Below are 20,498 nucleotides of genomic sequence, written 5' to 3' on the forward strand. Positions count from 1 at the left end.
TGTTAATGCGAAGATCAAAAGGGTTGGTACACAGGTACGCCCCTGAAATGACAGGTAAAGAAACCAGGTGTAACTGCCCCTGGACGTGGAGGTCAGACTCAAGACAAATTACAGTGTGGACGAGGGTTATATAATTAACAGCATTTGAACACCGCACAGCAGGAAACCAAGGCCATAATCTGTTTTCGGGAGTACCCAAGCATATGAACTCAACTACAGTTTTGATTGCTTCATAATTATATGGTAAATTGTCTGTTTCCTTTCCTTTCAGGAGCTGGATACAAAGCTCTCTTGTGTTTTCCCCATTAGAACTGCTCCCTTTCCATGTCTGTAGAATCTGACTGAATGAAGTTTGTTAAGTTGGAAATTCCAAATGCGAAAGTATTTTTCGTGTGATGAAGTTTGACATCAAGAATTATCAGAACCGTACAACAGGAATTTATAATGACAAATAGATTTATTTACTTTCAAATAAGAGCATAAAACACTGAAGTGACCTGTATTTATAATGCAAGAGAGTGTCTTGAACACAGTGCCATGGGGCTTGGAATATCAGTAGTGACATGTATAGAACTATTGCATAGATGTACTGTGGACCTCTGTGTTGTCCATACTTGTGTTGTTTCTCATACAGAGTGAGTGAGTGAGTGAGTGAGTGAGTGAGTGAGTGAGTGAGTGAGTGAGTAAACAGTTGTGCATACTGTGTATATCCGTGTAAATATGTCACAACTTCACAGACTGCTTATTTCATCATTAACACCAAAAAAAACTTTACAAAATTGGTTACATCATTCCAACAACGAAACACAAGCCTAATCCATTCCATCAAAACAGGAAACAGTTGTCCTATAGTGGACGTTTTTGTTTTTGTTTATAAGAACAAATGGGCAAAAATTGGTTGGTTAGCTAATCACATGCCACCAAATCACTTGCAGTTTATTTTTAACTCAATAAACTGAAGCATATAACAGTCACCTCTTAAAAGAAGGCGTGTCATCATATCATTATATTTGTTTCAGTCATCTCCTGTCACATACAACCATTAAACCAGGATTTGAAAATTGTTGTTTGAAAACAGCAACTATTAGAATATAGTGCAAAACACACAACTTGGAATACAGTCTTAACAGTAATCTTTTCATGATGTGCACCTGCAGTGACAAAGTAGTAATTTATAGCTTGACAGATTACAGTTGTTTTGCCAGCTATGTCCCCCGAAGAGCTAAAACTAGCAGTGCGATCTCCAGTTGCAATAGTGACACTATTATGTAATCTATGCCCGGCATTTCCTTCAATCTCGGCCGTTCTCCGGGTCTTTACACACACATGACACTGCACTCAACTTAAAACTCAATTTAAGGTCACCCTCAGTAACCAGCCCCCTGCAACTGAACTTTGGAATTTGTACACGCTTTAAGGTTTTCACTTGGTATGTGGCGAAACCTGGTGGCAGAAAGGAGAAACATGACGTAAGGGATTTTGACTGGTGAAGTTACTTTGACTTTGGGAATGCTCCAAACGATCAAAGACTCAAAAATAGAACTTGGTTCTGGTGTACAGACAATCTAATGTTTCACATATAAAATGAACACCAATCTTACATGATGTAAACCTATTGACTACAAACCCATGTAATGACATTTTTAAAAGTCAGGAACCAGCATGTCACTTCTGCCTGACCGTTAACGGGTACTGTCCTGACTTCTTTGTACCACTATTTTGAAAAACATGACAAATATGAGTTTTCTCAACTATTCAAATTTGATTGAATCATCTAACTTCACTTTTTTTAATAACCTTCATGTCATAATGTTAAATAACTCCTGTTGTCATGCAGCCCTTGTTTATTCATAAAGATCTAGCTAGGACCTAGTGAAATCAAGTAGTCCCTTGAACATGTTAGAAATATAAACCTTATTCTCTCACCATGACAGAATTATCAGAATTAAATCAATTAAAACATCCTCCAAATATGCTCTTTTGTTTGGAATTAATTGTAAATGTTCCACGTTAGGGTGTCACAAAGACACAGTTTGAGGTGACAAGACCTTGTATTTGTCCAGGCAAGGTAAAGAGTGGGATTGTTTGCCAACATGTATGCTGTGCCTCAAGTCCTGTGACTCCCTGCTCAAATCTCCAGCACAAACTGAAGCTACGTCGCACAGGTAAACAAGGCTTGTGGACATTCTCCTCTGTCAACAATCTTTGTCTAAACTATTTGATTTATGGATTCCGTGCACCATTCCATTGCTTGAAACAATGCTGTTCACAGTGGCTAATGCAATACTTTGCTTAAGCAATCAGCGGAATTCTTGACTTTTGTCACAATCACTTTATTTAGAAACTGGGAGGTTCAATACCAAGATGGGAGCAAATTTGATAGAAAAAGACTGGGAAAAAGAGAATTGTAAGGTTATATTAAATTGGCGACTTCTCAACAAAGATCCCTGTGATTGTTATTTTGTAACCCATTGTCACACACCAACACTGGTGTTTATAGCAATCAGTTCCTGACTTAGCTGTCAAGATGCTCAAAGTGGAACAGTTTTGCTAATATCAATATCCAACACAAAAGGTCTTTCAGGTTCATCAGACAGTATTTGTTTTTTTGTTTGTTTGTTGTTTAACGTCGCAATCAGCAATATTCCAGCTATATGACGACAGTCTGTAGAGAATCAAGTCTGGGCCTGACAATCCAGTGATTGACCTCATAAGCATCGACATGCAATTGGGATACGATTACATGCATCAACTAAGTCATCGAGCCTGACCACCCGATCCCGTTTGTCGCCTCTTACGACAAGCGTAGTCACCATTTACAGCAATCAGACAGTAGCCTCAACCAATAGGGACTAGGTGACATGGGGCCAACATTAAAAGAAAGATTAATATTTTTTTAACACTTGCAGATAGTATCAATTATTATGTGGCTTACAAATGTGTTAATGTTGTTTTTGATAAAAATACATAAACAGCCATGAAAAATGATATCAATTATTTTTTGCTTCAACAATGAATTCCAGAGAATATTGTTACTAAGCAGCACTTTCAGTGAGGTTTGTTTTACAGAAAAAGGACAATGGAAACCCCTTTAAACCTTTAGTTACAACGGCAACAGTGTACACTAAGGAATGCGCTAAATCCAATTACAACACCACAGGCAACAAGCCTACACATCAGACTACCTCCCCTAACAACTTTCTCGTGTGTTGAAGTCAACAATACCCTAATGGCTTTCAACACAAAAACTATTCTCAGTAGGGGGCTCTCGACATTTTTACTGGAGCCATACATCACTAAATACAATTCCCTATTATAAGCTGTAGATATTATGATAAAATATCAACTTATATGACAATATCGACCCCTGACCTCAAGCCTCCTGAACACTTGCTTCAAACAGACCGTAGGTGGGAGATCACCATTATTCTGCTGTAGGTGGGAGACATACTTCAACCAAAATGTGACACCAAATAAATTGAATGTCACAAAAAGTTTTATTACCAAATAACTATTTGATGTAGTGCTGTTTTGGAATTTGCACTGCATAACTTTTTACAATGGCTGTATAAGGTTTATCAGTGACAGAATATTGTTTTCCGCCACTTTGAGAGGGCAATACATTGCAACATTATTAATACAGACAAATTCTCAGTGAAATAATTAGGATTAACAAATTACAATTGGATGTTGTCGATAGTAATTGTTTGGGAAATCGGGGTTTCGGGATTAAGAGGGTCTAAAGTAACAGAGCTTTACTCTATTGCAACAATACTCTGGCAGAAGACACAAAGAATGGGATTCACAAGCCAGGTTTCTAGCATGACAAGCGAACAATTGGCCACCCTAACAACCCACAGACAACCAAAATGGAATCATTTATTAGCTTGGGTCACACTGTGCCTGAAAACTGTTGATTGAAGTAACCCGTCTACTCCGTCCAGCACGGCTGCAGCACATATGTGTAGGGATGCTTCATGAGAATTGACCCACAATCACTGAACAGAAAGGTGAATGTCTGCTGCTGAGTAAGCAATACATACTGGTAAACTGTGGCAATATTAAGGCACTGGATTCCGGGAAAGGACCTTGATAACAGAATCCATACAGCAGCAAATGGAACTATGAGCCTGCCCCTGTGTCTGAACAAAGAGGTGTGAATACCTAATCTGCCAGGGTGCAAGGTGCTCTGTGTCAGGTATACACTAACCCCTAACCCCAATGGGGTGCAATGTGGGGTTAACACTTACCCTGTTGGGCTGCAATGTGCCCTACGTGAGTTTAAAACTCACCCTGTCGGGGTGCAAGGGCCCTACGTGAGTTAAAAACTTACCCTGTCAGGGTGTGAGGTGGCCCCCGCCTGAAGCAGCTCCTGCACCTTGTCCACAAGCCCCTTACTGGCGGCTAGACGGAGCTTGTCCTCCAGGGACCCCAGGGGCAGGGGAGTCCCGGGGGTAGGGGATGAGGGTGCAGCCTGGTTGGGGCCATTCATCTCTGCAACAGAAGGTCATTGACATGAACATGACGGCAAATAAATGTACCTCATCACACAAATGCCAGATAAGATTGCCTTCTTGTTTCAGCAACCCTTCTTCCAACATTTTGGCCCTGTTTCACAAACAGAATCGATGTGAGATCATATTGATGGTGGCAGACATAGCCATATGACCTTGACAAGTACAGTCATGTACACAGTGACACAGCCTCCTTCTCATACACCGTATACATAATGTTACTGCAAGTGGAATCAAACTTCCTTGTTAATGTTTACGATATATCAGTTAATCCTCATCCCTACCAAACCATCCCTGTCATCTGGCAATAACATCGTACTGACACATTAAAATCCTGAACACATAAACTGTAGAATGAAACAGAACCTTTTTAACTGCATGTTTTTCATTACAAGACATACAAACCAGTCACATGAAGAAAACATGAGGATATCACATTACCAATTGAGAAAAAAAATAGTTTTGGCAAGATCTGGATCCTCTGCTATATGATTAACTGTGGAAATTTCCAGGTAAAACAATATTCTTATGTACATGGCAAACTCTTAACCCAAGGGATAACAAAAACATATTCCCAAACCATAAGTCACCAGGACTGTACATTTCTATTATTCAACGTCATGAACACCATTACCTACTGCGTGGAGCAGACACTCTTGGAAATATCCTATCACACATTAGTGTCAATTAACAGGAGACCCAACCCTGTAGATAGGCTACATGCATACAAGTCCCATTCTGCATTACCACCACTGAACCCAGACACTTAGGGTCAATATTTAACATATGTCAATGCCAAATCCTAGTGCGATAAATAGTATCAATGTTAATCTTACAAGTTATCTCTCATTACAGATGCCTTGTCTTGTTTCAAGATGAAGAGAGTGTAGCTGTATTTGCCAGTAGTGTTTAGATGATCTTACTTTAAACACTTGGAGAAACAATCATCACGGTTTTCATTGGCATTTAGAAGTTGGAAGAACAGGAAGACCAAAAAGTCTGTTTGTTCGTGACAATGTTTCAGGGCAAATCCTTCTCTGATGGAATATCCTGTTAAAGAAAAGTTTCTGTGCTACATGTAGCGGTAGAATAAATATGTTACCTACTTAAACCAAATAACATAATTCATTCAACAGTGTCATTAATAATAACTCACCTAATCATACTAAATTCCCACATGTACCTGGCCTTGCTACCTGTCGACAGGTAATCAAGGTGTGCCTTACACAGCAATCTACCTGCCTTTCCCTCTTGCCCAAACACAGGGGACTCCAATGCGGGTAATCAAAGGTACAGTCTGCACTAAACTAACAGACTACTCACGCTCACTAATATACCCTGAATAAATCAACAAACTATAAGCATACCTTCTAATTAGCTTCTTCAGACCTCACCAGTCTGCCACTAACGAGCTCAGGTGTGACCTAAAACGCATTGTTCCATACCCTCACAGACGCTGTTGTTTTAGCTATAAAACTATAATTAGGTGAGGTATGGTAAAATTGATTCATCTCAAATTAAGCAGTCCATTTTAATGTTGGATGTCTGATCAGCACTGTCATTTGACACCAGTCAGCGCCTCCAGACAATAGATGGATTAATCTTGTTAACCAGCTAAGCAAACACTTCATCTCTTGACCTAATTAAAATCAACATCAATCAGTGGATTAAAACAAGTTTATACTGAGGATTATTAAAACTCACAGCCATCAAAGGCATTCCTTTAATCTTCATCTGTTATTTAGTCATCATTTAGTTTTGTCTGGATAGTAATCCTGTTTACAACAAAGGGCTGTCTGAGTCAGTTATTATTCAGCAATACCTGTTGCACAATCTGAGCCATGCATCAACAGTAACACAAATGGGATCATCCGTGGAAGTTTAATATTCATGAGGCAGGTTCGTGTGGTTCCAATTACATGACTTGCAAAATGAGTCGACAAAAAGAGTTCTTAAAAATTCAATGAAAAATATTACTTTTCATCAATCTAAGAAAAGGGTTAATTAATATGCGACAGTGTCATGGTCAAACTTTCAGACAAATTAGTAATCAGAACCACAGTTTAATTTCATGTTCTATACTCTATTGGTACTTCTTTACTTACTTTTTAAAAAGAACAATATCCACACCAACAGTTTTTTTCGAATCAATAATCTTATTCAAAATTATTCATCCTGTGAAAAAACACTTTCCTTCTTATTCTGAATCAAGGCTCCGATAACCATCAAGAAGAAGTGAGAGACCTCTCACCAGGTATAATCCCCAATGACCTTCATTAAACATTCTCCTACACCACAACATCAAATGACGCTTACATTAATGAAATAAGCAAATACCACACAGTATCTGAATACCTCTACAAATTATTTACCCAGCATGATCCCAGCGTGTGTGTCGATGTCATGCTCCCAGCTGCCGACCGTGCTGCCTCCACCCCGTACAATGGCTGGTAATGCCAGCAGCAGCCACAGCGGCAGGGACTACATCTACGTGTATTGTTGACATCCGACAACAACCACAGATGGGATGATTGAAACCAATAAATACATTCTTGCTGTTGAATTAGATGTATTGGTGGTGTTTAATTAGATGTATTGGAGCTATAATATTAGTGAAATGGCCTGAAAAGGCCAGTGTTATGTTGATGGAGGTAATGTTTGTGTTTGAACGAAGGTCTGTGGGAAGGCGTGTTTTCCTTCTTGCGTTTGTACGAATCCTACAGCATAGTATGCTCAGCATAATACAGTCACATTTGGGCTCTGAAATATGGACACAGGTATGTGTCTGAAAACCCAACCCAGTCTCGAGTACACAATTTCAATGGTAATATGCCACACAATCAACATATTGTAATCTTTTTGTCATTTTATTTTGTCTTTTCTTGGGAAGAATTGACTTGCCTTTGCATGTGTTTCTGATGGGTGCCACTCGTGGGGCAGGATACTCTCACCTTTGCACGAACACCTGGTATCATTACTATTTGATTGTGACTCATAAGCACATGCTCATGGTACAGTCAGATTTGTACAATCGACTCTGCTTTTAGCAGACATTTCTCGTGGCTATAAAAAGGCTTGTTGCTTTTATTCAGCATCATCTACATCAAAATGCACCCAGACTCTAACAGTATTTTTCTATGTCTACCACACATGTGAGTTATCTCCCATGGTCAGATACTCAAGTCCTTGATGTAGGAGCCTGTCAGATCCCTTATTCACATTTTGTGAAACTTAATGTTATAATAACAAGCATGTATTGAAAACACCTGTGTTAGTTTTCTTTTATTTGATTCTCAAGGATGTTTGATAACAAGTTTCAAGGCATTTCTTGTCAGCCAAGATTACCCCAAATTTGAAAGTGTCATCCAGAGGCTGGTACTTTGAAACCATAAAATATCTTCCCAACCAATAACTAAAAGAATCAAATTCCTAATCACCCTTTAATGACGTATATTTTTTTATACAACTGAAAATACAATATGGTAACCTGACACTAAACCAGTTCATCATCGGAGAGACCCTAGCAACTGACAGCTAGACAGTGTGGTAGTCTACTACAGACCAAAGTCTTCAGCTTACTTGAGTCAGGATTCACATAGCTAAGACTTATATTACCACATGATGTTCCAAGATGGTCGCAGCTTATATCACTGGTCCTTACAATAGCAAAAATATATCAAGAATATAACAGAGCCACAAGGCTCCGTAGCTCTCCTGGACTATGAAGAAACAATTTCATGATGTTTCAACCTCATTATGTGACAAAGATAAATAGACTGTTTGCACATTGGTGCAATAGATACGAAAACAACACACACCGTTATTGTCTGAAGCACTAAGGCTGAGGGCCAATAACGGTTCCTTAAACTACCTTATTGCCATTATCATTCACACAAAGTTTCAGCTTTCTAAGTTAAGTGGTCCTTGGAAATAAGATATTAAACCTATGAGCAAACTGAGAGTTTTGAAAGTTAAAACAAAACCACAGTGATTTGAGCAAAAGGTGAGCTAAAAGTTTCTTCACACACTTGACTAGGCCAGAATGCAACAGAAACAGTTAACGATGCTTGCATTCTGTGAAGGTCCCATCACCTGTGGCAACAGCCACTACAGGGGCTGCTGCGCTCACATGGTCACAGTGCTTGCATTCATTGTAACAGATATGCTCAAGGAATAAAAGCAAATGATTAATTCTTAATCTCTTTCACAACTAGTAATAGTGCATTGTCATTCACAAAAAGCAGTATTATTAACTATTCATGATCAACATCTGTAGTTAAGGTGTTTTTTTCAAACTGAAGGTACATTGAATTCTCTTTATTGGCTCCTGCTATCCAAACAGTGATTAAAAGTAATAAATACCTTAAGACAAGGCTAATAACTGACATGTTTCATGGAAAGAAGATCAACTTGTACTTGTTTCAGTTTATCATAGCTTATAATTGTGAAAGAAAGTTAATCCTATCATTTACATTACTTTAATGTATAGATTTAGTTTCTCAAAACATGTTTACTGCATTCTCAGACATTTTTTCACCAAGATGGCCAAAACCCTTGGGGACATTGGTGAGTATAGACTGCCAGGACACCACTGCTTCTTACTCATGCTTTCAGTCAGTCGATTGTCTGCTCCAGATGGTCCGTTGTTCAATGTTCTAGGTGTATGACAGGGGGCAGTAAATACAGGAATCTGAACAAGACAATCCCGTGATCGATATGGTTAGCAACTATTGCAGTCATGGCACGATGACAACACAATCAACCAAGTCATGGAGTCTGACAACCCACCAGATCCACACAGTCATCTCTCACGACCTGCATAGATTGCTGAAGACAGATTCTTTCTTTTATTATATTTTATTGTTTTTAAAAAAGAAGTACCTGTACATAAAACGTGCTTCTGCCCAGGGTAGCAGAAAGCCCATGACATATAGCACAGCTTAGCAGTGCATCTTATTTTTTTTTACAGAAAATAACATACTTCTCACTCACATATTCACTCTAGTAATACAAACATACTGCATATATCAAGTATGAATAAACTACATACATTAAAGTTTATATTATCATATTGCAGTGTAGGAAAGTACATGGTCTCAAACATTTAAGTCTTAAGTACAAAACTAAAATAAAATTAAAGTTGCGCCTCATTTTTGAAAAGTTGATGATACAGCATCCAAGCACCCTGAGGACTTATTCCAATCCAGAATCCCCATGTCTACAGCTAGAAACTTGCTAACAGTGGCATTAAGTAAAAGTCACTCACTCACTCATGACAGAAAGTTACAGATCCTGGTGGTTAACACCGAGGACACAGATGCCAGATGTACTTCAAAGTGCTTCAACTTCAAACAAATGTTTCTGAATCTCAAAGGAAACATTGAATCAGTAAATGGTACAAGGATTTGGCATCTTGGAGCAAGTTATTTAGAAAAGATGTGTGTTTGATTACCCAACAACTACAATTATCCTATTTTTTTCAACACCAGACAAATATGAGCTAAATCAGTACTGACCTGTCTGAAGATACACACATGAACAATACATTTCTCCTCAAGAATAATGTTTCATTAATGTTAAGCAAAGAGGATAATATTACTGAGAGGATTCAATGTTCCATTAAATTATATGAAAATATTAATACCTCTAGCCTTTTGGTCACACACAATGCCACAGAAGATTAATCAAGATTTTAAGATTTAAGGCGATTAGCTGTCAATGAATACCACACTACTCCCATAAACTAATCCAAGAGTATACAGCAGTCTTTGTGATGTAATGATTTCCTTCCAACTAACTAAGACCCCTGTCATAACAGATGATATACTTGTGCACAGATAAGCCACACGTCTTCGTCTGACAATGAGGACAAGCCAGGACGAGAGGTACTTCAACAACACAGATACCATGGAGATAATAAATAACTGCTCTGTCATCCAGCAGCAATAAAGTGTGATGCAAGAGCCCGCATCATAAACCACAGATCGCCAGTAGCTGTCATCCGACTCACTCTGCTGTGGGTGAGGGTCAAGGGCACGTGGATTGTTGCACCAGTTGCTGTTGTCTGTCGGCCCCCAAATAATGAGGCAATTGATACAACACTGACTTCCTGCAGCAAAAATGTGCAGTGAACAGTGTTACAGGTAGTCATGTGGTCTGCCAGCTGTTACAATAGTTTGGAATGCATGTATATAGTATGTAAACCCACTCCAAATTGATTACTTGTTTCACAAAAATTCTAGTGATGAAATGGACATTGGATTCTGGTGTATCGGTAGTCATCAATATAGAAAGAAGTCCAGGACCCACTTGCACAAGTGACATTAACGTTACTACTATTGTAAGCCTATGTTAAAGCAGAGACCATATAATAGAATCTCTGGTTATCAAAGAATGGGAGTTACTATCATCGTAGTGCTAAGATCACTTTGTGCAAGTAGTCCCTGTGACAGTGTTTTAGTTTTGGGGCTAAAGGCCAAGTTTTTTACTTCTAATACTAAAAGTACAGATTATACAGAATAGTGAGTGTAAATACTATTGCAGAAAATCTGAGTGAGTAAGATGTAACACCACTTTGAACATGTTGAACAGTATTCCAGTTATCTCACGGCATGTCAGCTTCATGTAAGTAAAGCCCAAAGTAATTCAGGTCTTACATGTTTACCCCTTTGGTGAGCATGGCACTGACAAAACTAGAAACACAATAGGGACAAACTGGGATTCAAACCCATGTTTCTAGCATGCCCAAGGGAGGCAACTCTGCTCACGAGTGCCTTCTGAAACTTCTGAAAGGCCACAGGACTCATCTTAGTTTCCAACACTAGATGCTGTTAATGGTCAATCCTGGAAGACACACACTCACTTCATCATGTTCATATACATATCCAATTGAAACAAACAACTGAAGACAAGCTTTCTTGTGAAAATGTTCAAACAGGGGGATGAACTAGCAATTAATTTGCTTTCGGCTATGCAAACATGGTATATGCAGTATATTTGTATTACGAGAGTGAATGTGTGAGTGAGAATTAAGTGTGTTATTTTCTGTAAAAACATCTAAGATGTACTGATAAGTTGTGAAATATTGTTTCAATGTCACCTGTGTTTTGCTACCCTGGGTGACAGCTTGCTTTATGTAACAGGTCTGTGAAGAAAAATTACCATTTTTGTTGTGTTCTAAACTCCACAACACCGTAGACTTGCTTAATCATCGGGAGATAGTTTATATGCAAGTATCTGATCAAAATCTGACATACACACGCTATAAAAACGACATATTCTTTCTCAGTGAGTCATAAAAATTGTGTCTACGAAAAGGTTTACAAATCCAATAATCTAAGGTGGCTATAACAAATAGCCATCTTACATAAATGTCTTATTTTATAGGTAAACCTGCATTGCCACTTTATAGTTTTGTTCACAGCATTAACACCTGCATTCTTCACACCCGACTGACTCATGTGTAACGTGCCACAGGGAATATTCAGCACCATGTACTGTAGTTATCAATATCCCACTGATCACAACACTAAGTTGTTGCCCAGATTAGGCTGATATTTTCCAGTGGGCAATATAATCATCTCTGCTGTTGTGTGGGAATGTGATGTTAATAATTGTTGTTCTCATTATCCGATAACATTTTGAAGTAGACAGCAAAATCTGTCATCAAGAATAAGAAGGAGCTTCGAAAAAGATAAATTTCTATTCACAAAGTACATCAACAATCAATTAATGTGCAACACTTGTTTTCAATGGGTTTAATGGAGTGGTTCAACATGTGGTTCAACATGTATACTATACTCTACTGTCACAGTACAGTAATGTTGTAGTAACTGGTGTCATTACTGGCCAGGGACAAAGACTGGATTATCTGATGTCCTTCGGTCAATCCTAATTACCTGTGATATTGGAGGAGTCACACCTGGATGTACTCATGGTGGGTTGTGTAGGGGAAACTTATTAACTGTATTACTGAGGTGGCAGTGATTGCCAAATTCAAGACTTTTTTTAGAATTTTATGGAACATAAGACCGTTGTTTAAAGATCTTTTCACGGCAGATTCAAATTCAAGCTTGTGTCAACCTTGGAGTACGTGGGTTAGTGTTTGTGTGTGTTAGTGGCAGAAGAAATAGGTTGAATGGTTTTGAGTATGGTTGAGTATGGCATGCGTGAGACAGTGAGGGAACTGGCATTCTAATGGGAAGGCTATCCCAACATTCCACAATGAAGACGAATGTGATGATAATGTTGAAGCAATTTCAATAAGCAGCAGACAATGATGTTTATATTTCGCATTTTTCTCGTCACACCGAACCACCCTCTTGAACATCCAGATGGTTTATTACTACACTGCTGCAAGCCAGACATTCAGCCTACTGCACTGGGTGCCATCAATCAGTGTCAGACCTACCCTCTCCATGTGACCCTCCCCAACCCTACCACATCAACCATTGGCAACATGGACCATACACTCACAGACAACCACAGCAGTACCCAGTATCTTGGGTCAAGGGGGACACACCTAGCCATGTATTATATACATGACTACTCCATAATGCTGCCATCACCCACTCTTTTTGACGCTCCCCTTAATATACCGATAAAGATTATCTGAAAAACCTTTTAGTGTGAAATGTTTTCTCAACAACTGTTTAGATAAGTCATAAAAACTATAAGGTTGATCATGAAATGTGTCAGTTTACCAGGAGCTAACTTTTCAGGTGGCTTCTAAATATTCTTTTGGTTTTTGACATAATTAATACTGGCAATGCTTTGCTACTAAATGTCTCAAATCTGAATATTTTTCTATGTATTTTTTCATTTATGTGGATTACAGATTAGAATTGGTCCACAGCAATTTGGATGTATGGGATTGGTAGGCTGGTCGATTGTGTCATGGATCACTGTTCATCATATAAATCACTGTGGTGTGTTCAACTTACAGACTGCAGTCACATAGCTGGAATATTGCTATGTGTGACATTAAACAACAAAACACACTTCTATATTCTTGACCTTTCCTACAGTCTTCAACTAAAAAAGGATGGCTACACATTGCAACAAAACAATTAATTGCCACCTAATCACAAAACCTCTCTAAACATTTATACTACACATCACATTCATCGTCTCTTCCCAATGTGTTGCATATCTGGCCAAGGTGTAGATTTCACCTGTCTGGTAGGTAAGATAGACACTGACACACCTGAACACCCATCTTCCTGTGGGTACTTGCAGCTAAAAAAGAGGGTGGCTTATTGTAGGTATAGGTAAACTGTGACACACATGAAAATCCGACCTCGAACAGCTTCCTCCTTATAACACTTATACTCACCACACAGGCAACATGAGAATGATATATTACTGAATTCCATCAGAATGTAACAGAGCAAATCATGACACAATAACCACCTCCACCAAGAAACCGAAGTGCTGACCTAATGGGTAATTGTATAACATGTGTCTCATGACTTGCCCCAGCTTATTCAACCATAGGTCATGATGGACAGCAGACAGGAATTGTGCATCCAAGTTAAGCATGCAAGGTTCCTTGCATAATAGAGGAGATATTCCAACAATGTGAGAAATGCTACTTTTTTAGCTTCATAAGTGGAATAAGTTGTCAACATAATAGTACACATTGCACAATACAATAAGGAGATATGCAGCTTGGATAATGCACTGGAAGAGGGGTACAACCGGGTACAACATGAAACTATGTGAAGTCAACAGATGGACCATAAGAATGTAAACATTGTATTAACAAATAATCACCTACTCTTCAACTACCTCAACCTAGGAGCTTGTTTCATATATTTCACTTTTTGGTTTTGACGATCTTGAATCAACGATAACTGACTGTTGACACTTATTATTCATGGTGATTTTGAAATAGGCAAAGAAAAACACATAAAAAAGTGGTCCAAGTTGCTAATGTGCAGGTTGGTATGCATACCTGCAGTGTTCATTTAATCCGGTTGTCTGCCAACAAAAAGTTTGCTAAAGTATACGACAGTTGACATGTTGTACCAAACTTCCCACTTGACTCTCAGATAGTTGGTAAAATGGGAGCTACACTGATTCCTAGGACAGAGGAGTCAGTGAGTTAAAAGAGGCTGCCTATCCCAGCCAGGAAGTAGTTTATCATCTCCATGACAACAGATTATTGGATGGTATACGACATCTGGTTGCTGGGGTGTTATCATCCATATCATCATCCCTTCGACCTTAAGTTCTTAAATGACACAACAGCTGTGTTGACTATTTACAAACATGAGGCAAACACTTCCAGACCAAGCACTGACATGATAAACTGGCCAAATCCCAGAGTTTCATCAACAGGCTTATCAGGCTCCTCACCACTGTGTGATGTCCTGATGGACATGTTTGACTTTTAGGTGATCACCTTGTAGAGGTGCATGCAAACAATGCTGTTCTTAGGATGTTGAGATTAGATCAAGATTAACAAAGCTCATATGACTATTCAGCTTCATCCACCAAATAATGTTGATATCAAGATGCCATAGATATGAAGGACAAAATATGCAAGTCAAATATAAAACACTATCTATTTAACATCCATTTCATTCTAAGAATGTTATGAATGATGAGTTGGAACCCAATTAAAACACCATCAGAGGTACTCCATGTAGCATTTGTTGGACAAAATATGCCAACCTTTGAAGTACCACAAAAAATGTCAATGAACATTGTCAAAGTCACTGTGGGAACTGCTTTGAATGTTTCAGGGAATTTTACCAATGATAAATTACAACTGACATCATAGAAAACACCAAACAGAGAGCATGTAACAAATCACAAATCATTTTCTCTCGTGAGACACAATGTCTTCATCATCCTCTACTCAACACTTCTTTCATCTGTTTCATGACCACTCAATTAAAAATCCAATACAACACTATCTTCCTGTAGGCAAGTGTTAACCCATTCAAACCATTCTCCCTATCTCTCAATTCAAGTCATATACTATCTTCATGAAGACTTCTGATAACCTCAAACATGACAAAGGTGGACTTCAAGTGGCTTGGCTTTGTTCATGAAGAAGCTAATCCTACTGTAATAGGTACCAGAAATTTATGAGGTTGGTGATAATCTCAGTTTGTCCTTTGAATGATGATACGAAGGATAACATCATTGTTGATTGTCCCATCGCTTGGCCAGAGGGGACATATATGTTGTATACAACACTCCTGCTGTATGCTGTAGTAACCATCATCAGCTCCATGTAATGATGATTAATTCTTGTACCTATTGACCACACCTGATCTACATCGGGACAATCAGTACAATAGCCATGATGTTTGTTTTTTATATATTTTGAAAACTTCTTCAAAATTTGTTCTATTTCATGAAAATAACACTTAATTACCTAAAAAATAAATATATGTACCATGGTAACAGGCTGTAAATTAAATCATCCAAAAAATGACATTGTCAAAAGCAGTGAGATAAGCACATAATAATAAGACAATTCTTTTGTAAATAGGTGAAGGCACCCTGGAACTGTCTCCTTTTATGTATTGTGACTTGCTTACCTGCGTCTTTTGCTGCACTTGTCAACATATGATGGCATCCAAGGTAAACAACCATTTTCAAAACATAAATCCACATATCAGGTCAATGACACAGATGAAGTAGAGCCACATACACATTCATGGCTGAGGCAGTCCAGACTCATGTACCATCCAACTGATTCTGAGACTCCAATGGCCACAGTCTGCCTCAAGTTTAATGAAGTCAGCCAGAGTTGCTCCTATCATGTGACCACCAACTCATTAACGAAGTGGATGCTTGTGACAACACTGTTGCTGATAGATTTACCCTAGGTGTCAAAGTGGTAAAGAAAACAGCATAAATAACTCTAGCTTGGATTTGTTTTCTTAAGGAATTAGTTCAAAGGACAATTGATTAATGGTTGATACTGGACTAAACTACTGTGAGATTTTCTAGCTTGGTAATATTATGGACAAAAACAACATTGTTATAAAATGTTATTGCAAAGCAAACATTGTGTCACATTGGACAATGGCGAGTAGCTTGGGCACATGGCATGAGTTAATCACAGCAGATCAGGTCAGCCTTGGGCATGGGTGGCAGGATTATATACTTGATCATTTCACCATAGTTTTATGCTTCATTTATTCTCTTAAAGGCTGACATTGGATGATACCTAGAGGCTTCCAGACCCAAAGAGTCATGTGATACAAATGTCACCATTGAGCTTTGCACTAAACATCCTAGATGTAGTAAGTATACTGGGAGATGTTTCGAATTGCAAAACTGTACAATAACATTCTTCAATACAACACAGACAGTAATACTATTTCTTACTCTTCTGATTTCTTTAAAATATTACACATTAGATAGTTCTTGGAATGACATTTAGAAGTGAAACACATAAGGAAGAGAAATTATGGATGTCAACTTCTTTATAATGAGGAACTTAACATTTTGGAATATATACTTACTCCTTCATCAGGTGTAAGAAAGAAAGATCTTACTTTGACAGAATTTGTTTAATTTCGGTCTGATATGAGTAAGTTAAAACTGCATCAGTAAATTTCATAAAGTATCTTATATATTGTCAGTATCCACTAAGAACCATAAGACAATTTTCATGCCAAGTTTTCCACCAACATATGCTGTGTGGGTCTAGTTCTAGTGGTTCAGCATAATTTCTGTTTTCAAAGTAAACAGTCAATATTTTGTCCCGTGACTAAATTCTCCCAGCTGAGATTACACTACTGGACAGATTATTTGGATAATCCAATGACAAGAAGTCCACAGAAAAGTGACCCATGTCCAACTTGTCTGTCAAACTTAAAAACACCCTTTATATTTTCTTTCCTCTGCAAGGCAATAATCCAATACTGACATCATGTTGTGTTAGGTGAAATCTCACCCTTGTCGATACAGACGAAAACATGGATCTTCCCATCAAGTAAACACCTGTCAGGTAGATTCACCTGTCAGTGGTCATCAGACAGGTAGGTGATCTCCAGCTTAACTCCATAATCTCACGATCTCCACAGGTACTCTCACGGACACCCGACCCATCAACAGTGATCCTCCTGATCACAGCACTGATGTACAAGGGTCCTACCCAGGACCAAGGCATTATATGGACACGGCTCAGAACGCTATTTCCTATTGTCAGTTCCTCTTGATTTCAAACTGTACAGGTGGATGGTCATGTTTGAGTTCTCAGTGCTCCCCGATCAACTAAGCTCCATTTCTAATCTGTAAATTGGCCAACACTTTGATTCGGATGTTGAGCTTCCATGGGTGAGTGTTGAGATGCAAAGATGATGTGACTCGGTGTCTATCACCAACGGCACATCAGGATGACATGAAGCCAGTCACACTGTTCACACTAATGGGGAGGATTACAGACAAACACTTCACCATGGTAGTATCCCAGGAGGCAATTACTCTTACCTTTCAGCAGAAATTCCATATAAAATCTAAATTATGAAACTAGACACTGCAAATTCAAAGTAAATATTTCTGTATTTCTTATATTGTATTTCGTATGTCTCATAGGGCATATGTATTTATATTAGGTGTCCTAATGATTTGTAACCATGATGTTAGGAGACCATTAATCACCCTATTCCTGTTCACCCCCAATGAAGAAACACACATTACGTACCATATTTTCTTGAGTATAGTGTGCATTTTTTCCCCCAAAAAACACAGCTGTAGAAGGGGGTGCACATTATACACGCCATAATGAGTTTTGATGTTTTTTTCCCCTAATGCAAAGACACTACCATTAGTTTTAGTTAGTTTTCAAATAAGAAATTATGCAATCCTTTCCTTGTGTATTCCACACAAGTTTTACAATCTACTTAGCACAAGATCATTTGTGGAACAGGTACCTGACAAGGTGCATAAAAATATATCATAGTCCCGTTTACATTTTTCGGTCTTATGTACGTCATGAATTATGACGCAATGGACCAACATAACCTAACCAAAGAAAGATGACAGTATAAACATATAACACAATAATATAATGTGAAGCACCAATTAGATGACAATCAACTACAGGTCAACTAGTTCTTATGCTTCTGTTATATACTACTCAAAACAAGTTGAGGACCACCCAATTATTTCACATTACTAAAGTTAACAAATTTGTCATCATGGTCATGGCATGCCTATAAATATAACAAAAAAGTTTTTTTTAATAGTACACAACAATTTATTGTATTCAACGTGACAGATTTTCAATATTTGAAGTATTATTAATATTACTGTCTGACCTGAGCTTCAATACATTCAGAAAATTGTCTCAGTGATATTTAATGGGGGATAGATGAGAAGAGAATGGCATTATTGTTCTCAGAAGCTTCTATTGGTCATGGCAAGCTCCTAATATCCGAGACAACAATACACTAGTGCCTTTATGTGGCAGAGTAAAAACCCACTGGCGTACAAAAAATGCCTCATAAACTTCATTGAAATATCCCCTCACACACAGGGTGTTGTATCGTCATGGTGATGAAAATGAATAGCAATGATTGGCTGAACAAATAATCTTCTGTAACTTGACAACCGGTGTTAGAAATTGGGACAAAGTAACATCAAACAGTTCATTCGGTTTATTGACCATTCCCATTTACCTTTCATGGATGGCGATTTTGTTGTTGAATCTATACCCCATCTCATGACACACATTTAGGCCGGCTTTAAAAGTAGTTAAAGTTCATGAAATTTGTTTAGAAAAGTGGTGTTAGGGCGTATATTTTATTGATGGCGAGGACAGAACATTTAGTTTCATGGGCGTTATATGTCGTACTGAATTTATGGACCATTTGAAAGAAACCGTTTTGCAAATAGAAACCTTTTTCCTCCAGTGTGGCTCTTGTTATTTATCCTTCAGGTGTGAAGTGAAACAGTGCAATCAATACCATGTAACTAATCTTTTCAAGCTGTGCCTCAAATCTAAAAAAATTTAGATCACACCTTACATTCTGTTGCAACCTAGTTGGTAGCACATTATATAGTGAATGAACCACAAACTTGAGACCAAAAGTGATAGAAAACTCAATAACACAGTACATGATGTGCTTGTTTCTGTTTCAGCATGATTTACTCTGTATCACTATGCTTCATTCACTATCACTATGCTTCATTCACTATCACGATGCTTCATTCACTATCACGATGCTTCATTCACTATCACTATGCTTCATTCACCATCACTATTATTCATTCACAATCACTATGCTTCATTCACTATCACTACTATTCATTCACAATCACTATGCTTCATTCTGAAACAATACACTTCAATCAGAATCACTATGCTTCATTCACAATCACTATGCTTCATTCACTATCACTATTATTCATTCACAATCACTATGCTTCATTCTGAAACAATACACTTCAATCAGAATCACTATGCTTTATTCACAATCACTATGCTTCATTCACAATCACTATGCTTTATTCACAATCACTATGCTCCATTCACTATCACTATGCTTCATTCACTATCACTATTATTCATTCACAATCACTATGCTTCATTCTGAAACAATACACTTCAATCAGAATCACTATGCTTTATTCACAATCACTATGCTTCATTCACAATCACTATGCTTTATTCACAATCACTATGCTCCATTCACTATCACTATGCTTCATTCACAATCAATATGCTTCATTCACAATCACTATGCTTCATTCACTATCACTATGCTTCATTCACAATCACTATGCTTCATTCTGAAACAATACACTTCATTCAGAGAAAGTACACTTTATTCTGAAACAATACACTTCATTCTGTTTCAATACTCTTCATTCACAATCACTAAGGTACATTCTCAATCACTATGCTTCATTCTCTAAAACACTCCATTCTCTATCAATACATTTCTTTCTCTATCAAATATGCTTAATTTTATATCAATGCTTAATTCTCTATAAATGCTTTAGTCCCTCTCA

The 20,498-nt window shown here is 38.0% G+C and overlaps 1 protein-coding gene across 1 annotated transcript in view; it reads right to left on the reverse strand.

Moving 5' to 3' along the window:
• The window catches only part of LOC139473893 (uncharacterized), an 86,513-nt gene that overhangs the window by 24,312 nt on the left and 41,703 nt on the right, over positions 1–20,498 (reverse strand). Inside the window, exon 2 of the mRNA XM_071256688.1 lies at positions 4,334–4,494. Within this exon, the coding sequence (XP_071112789.1) occupies positions 4,334–4,494 (161 nt within the window). The remainder of the gene's footprint in view (positions 1–4,333; positions 4,495–20,498) is intronic.

Source organism: Haliotis cracherodii, unplaced genomic scaffold (assembly GCF_022045235.1).
Source record: "Haliotis cracherodii isolate W230 unplaced genomic scaffold, xgHalCrac1.p SCAF_3, whole genome shotgun sequence".
In the NCBI taxonomy this organism is placed as follows: Eukaryota; Metazoa; Mollusca; class Gastropoda; order Lepetellida; family Haliotidae; genus Haliotis; species Haliotis cracherodii.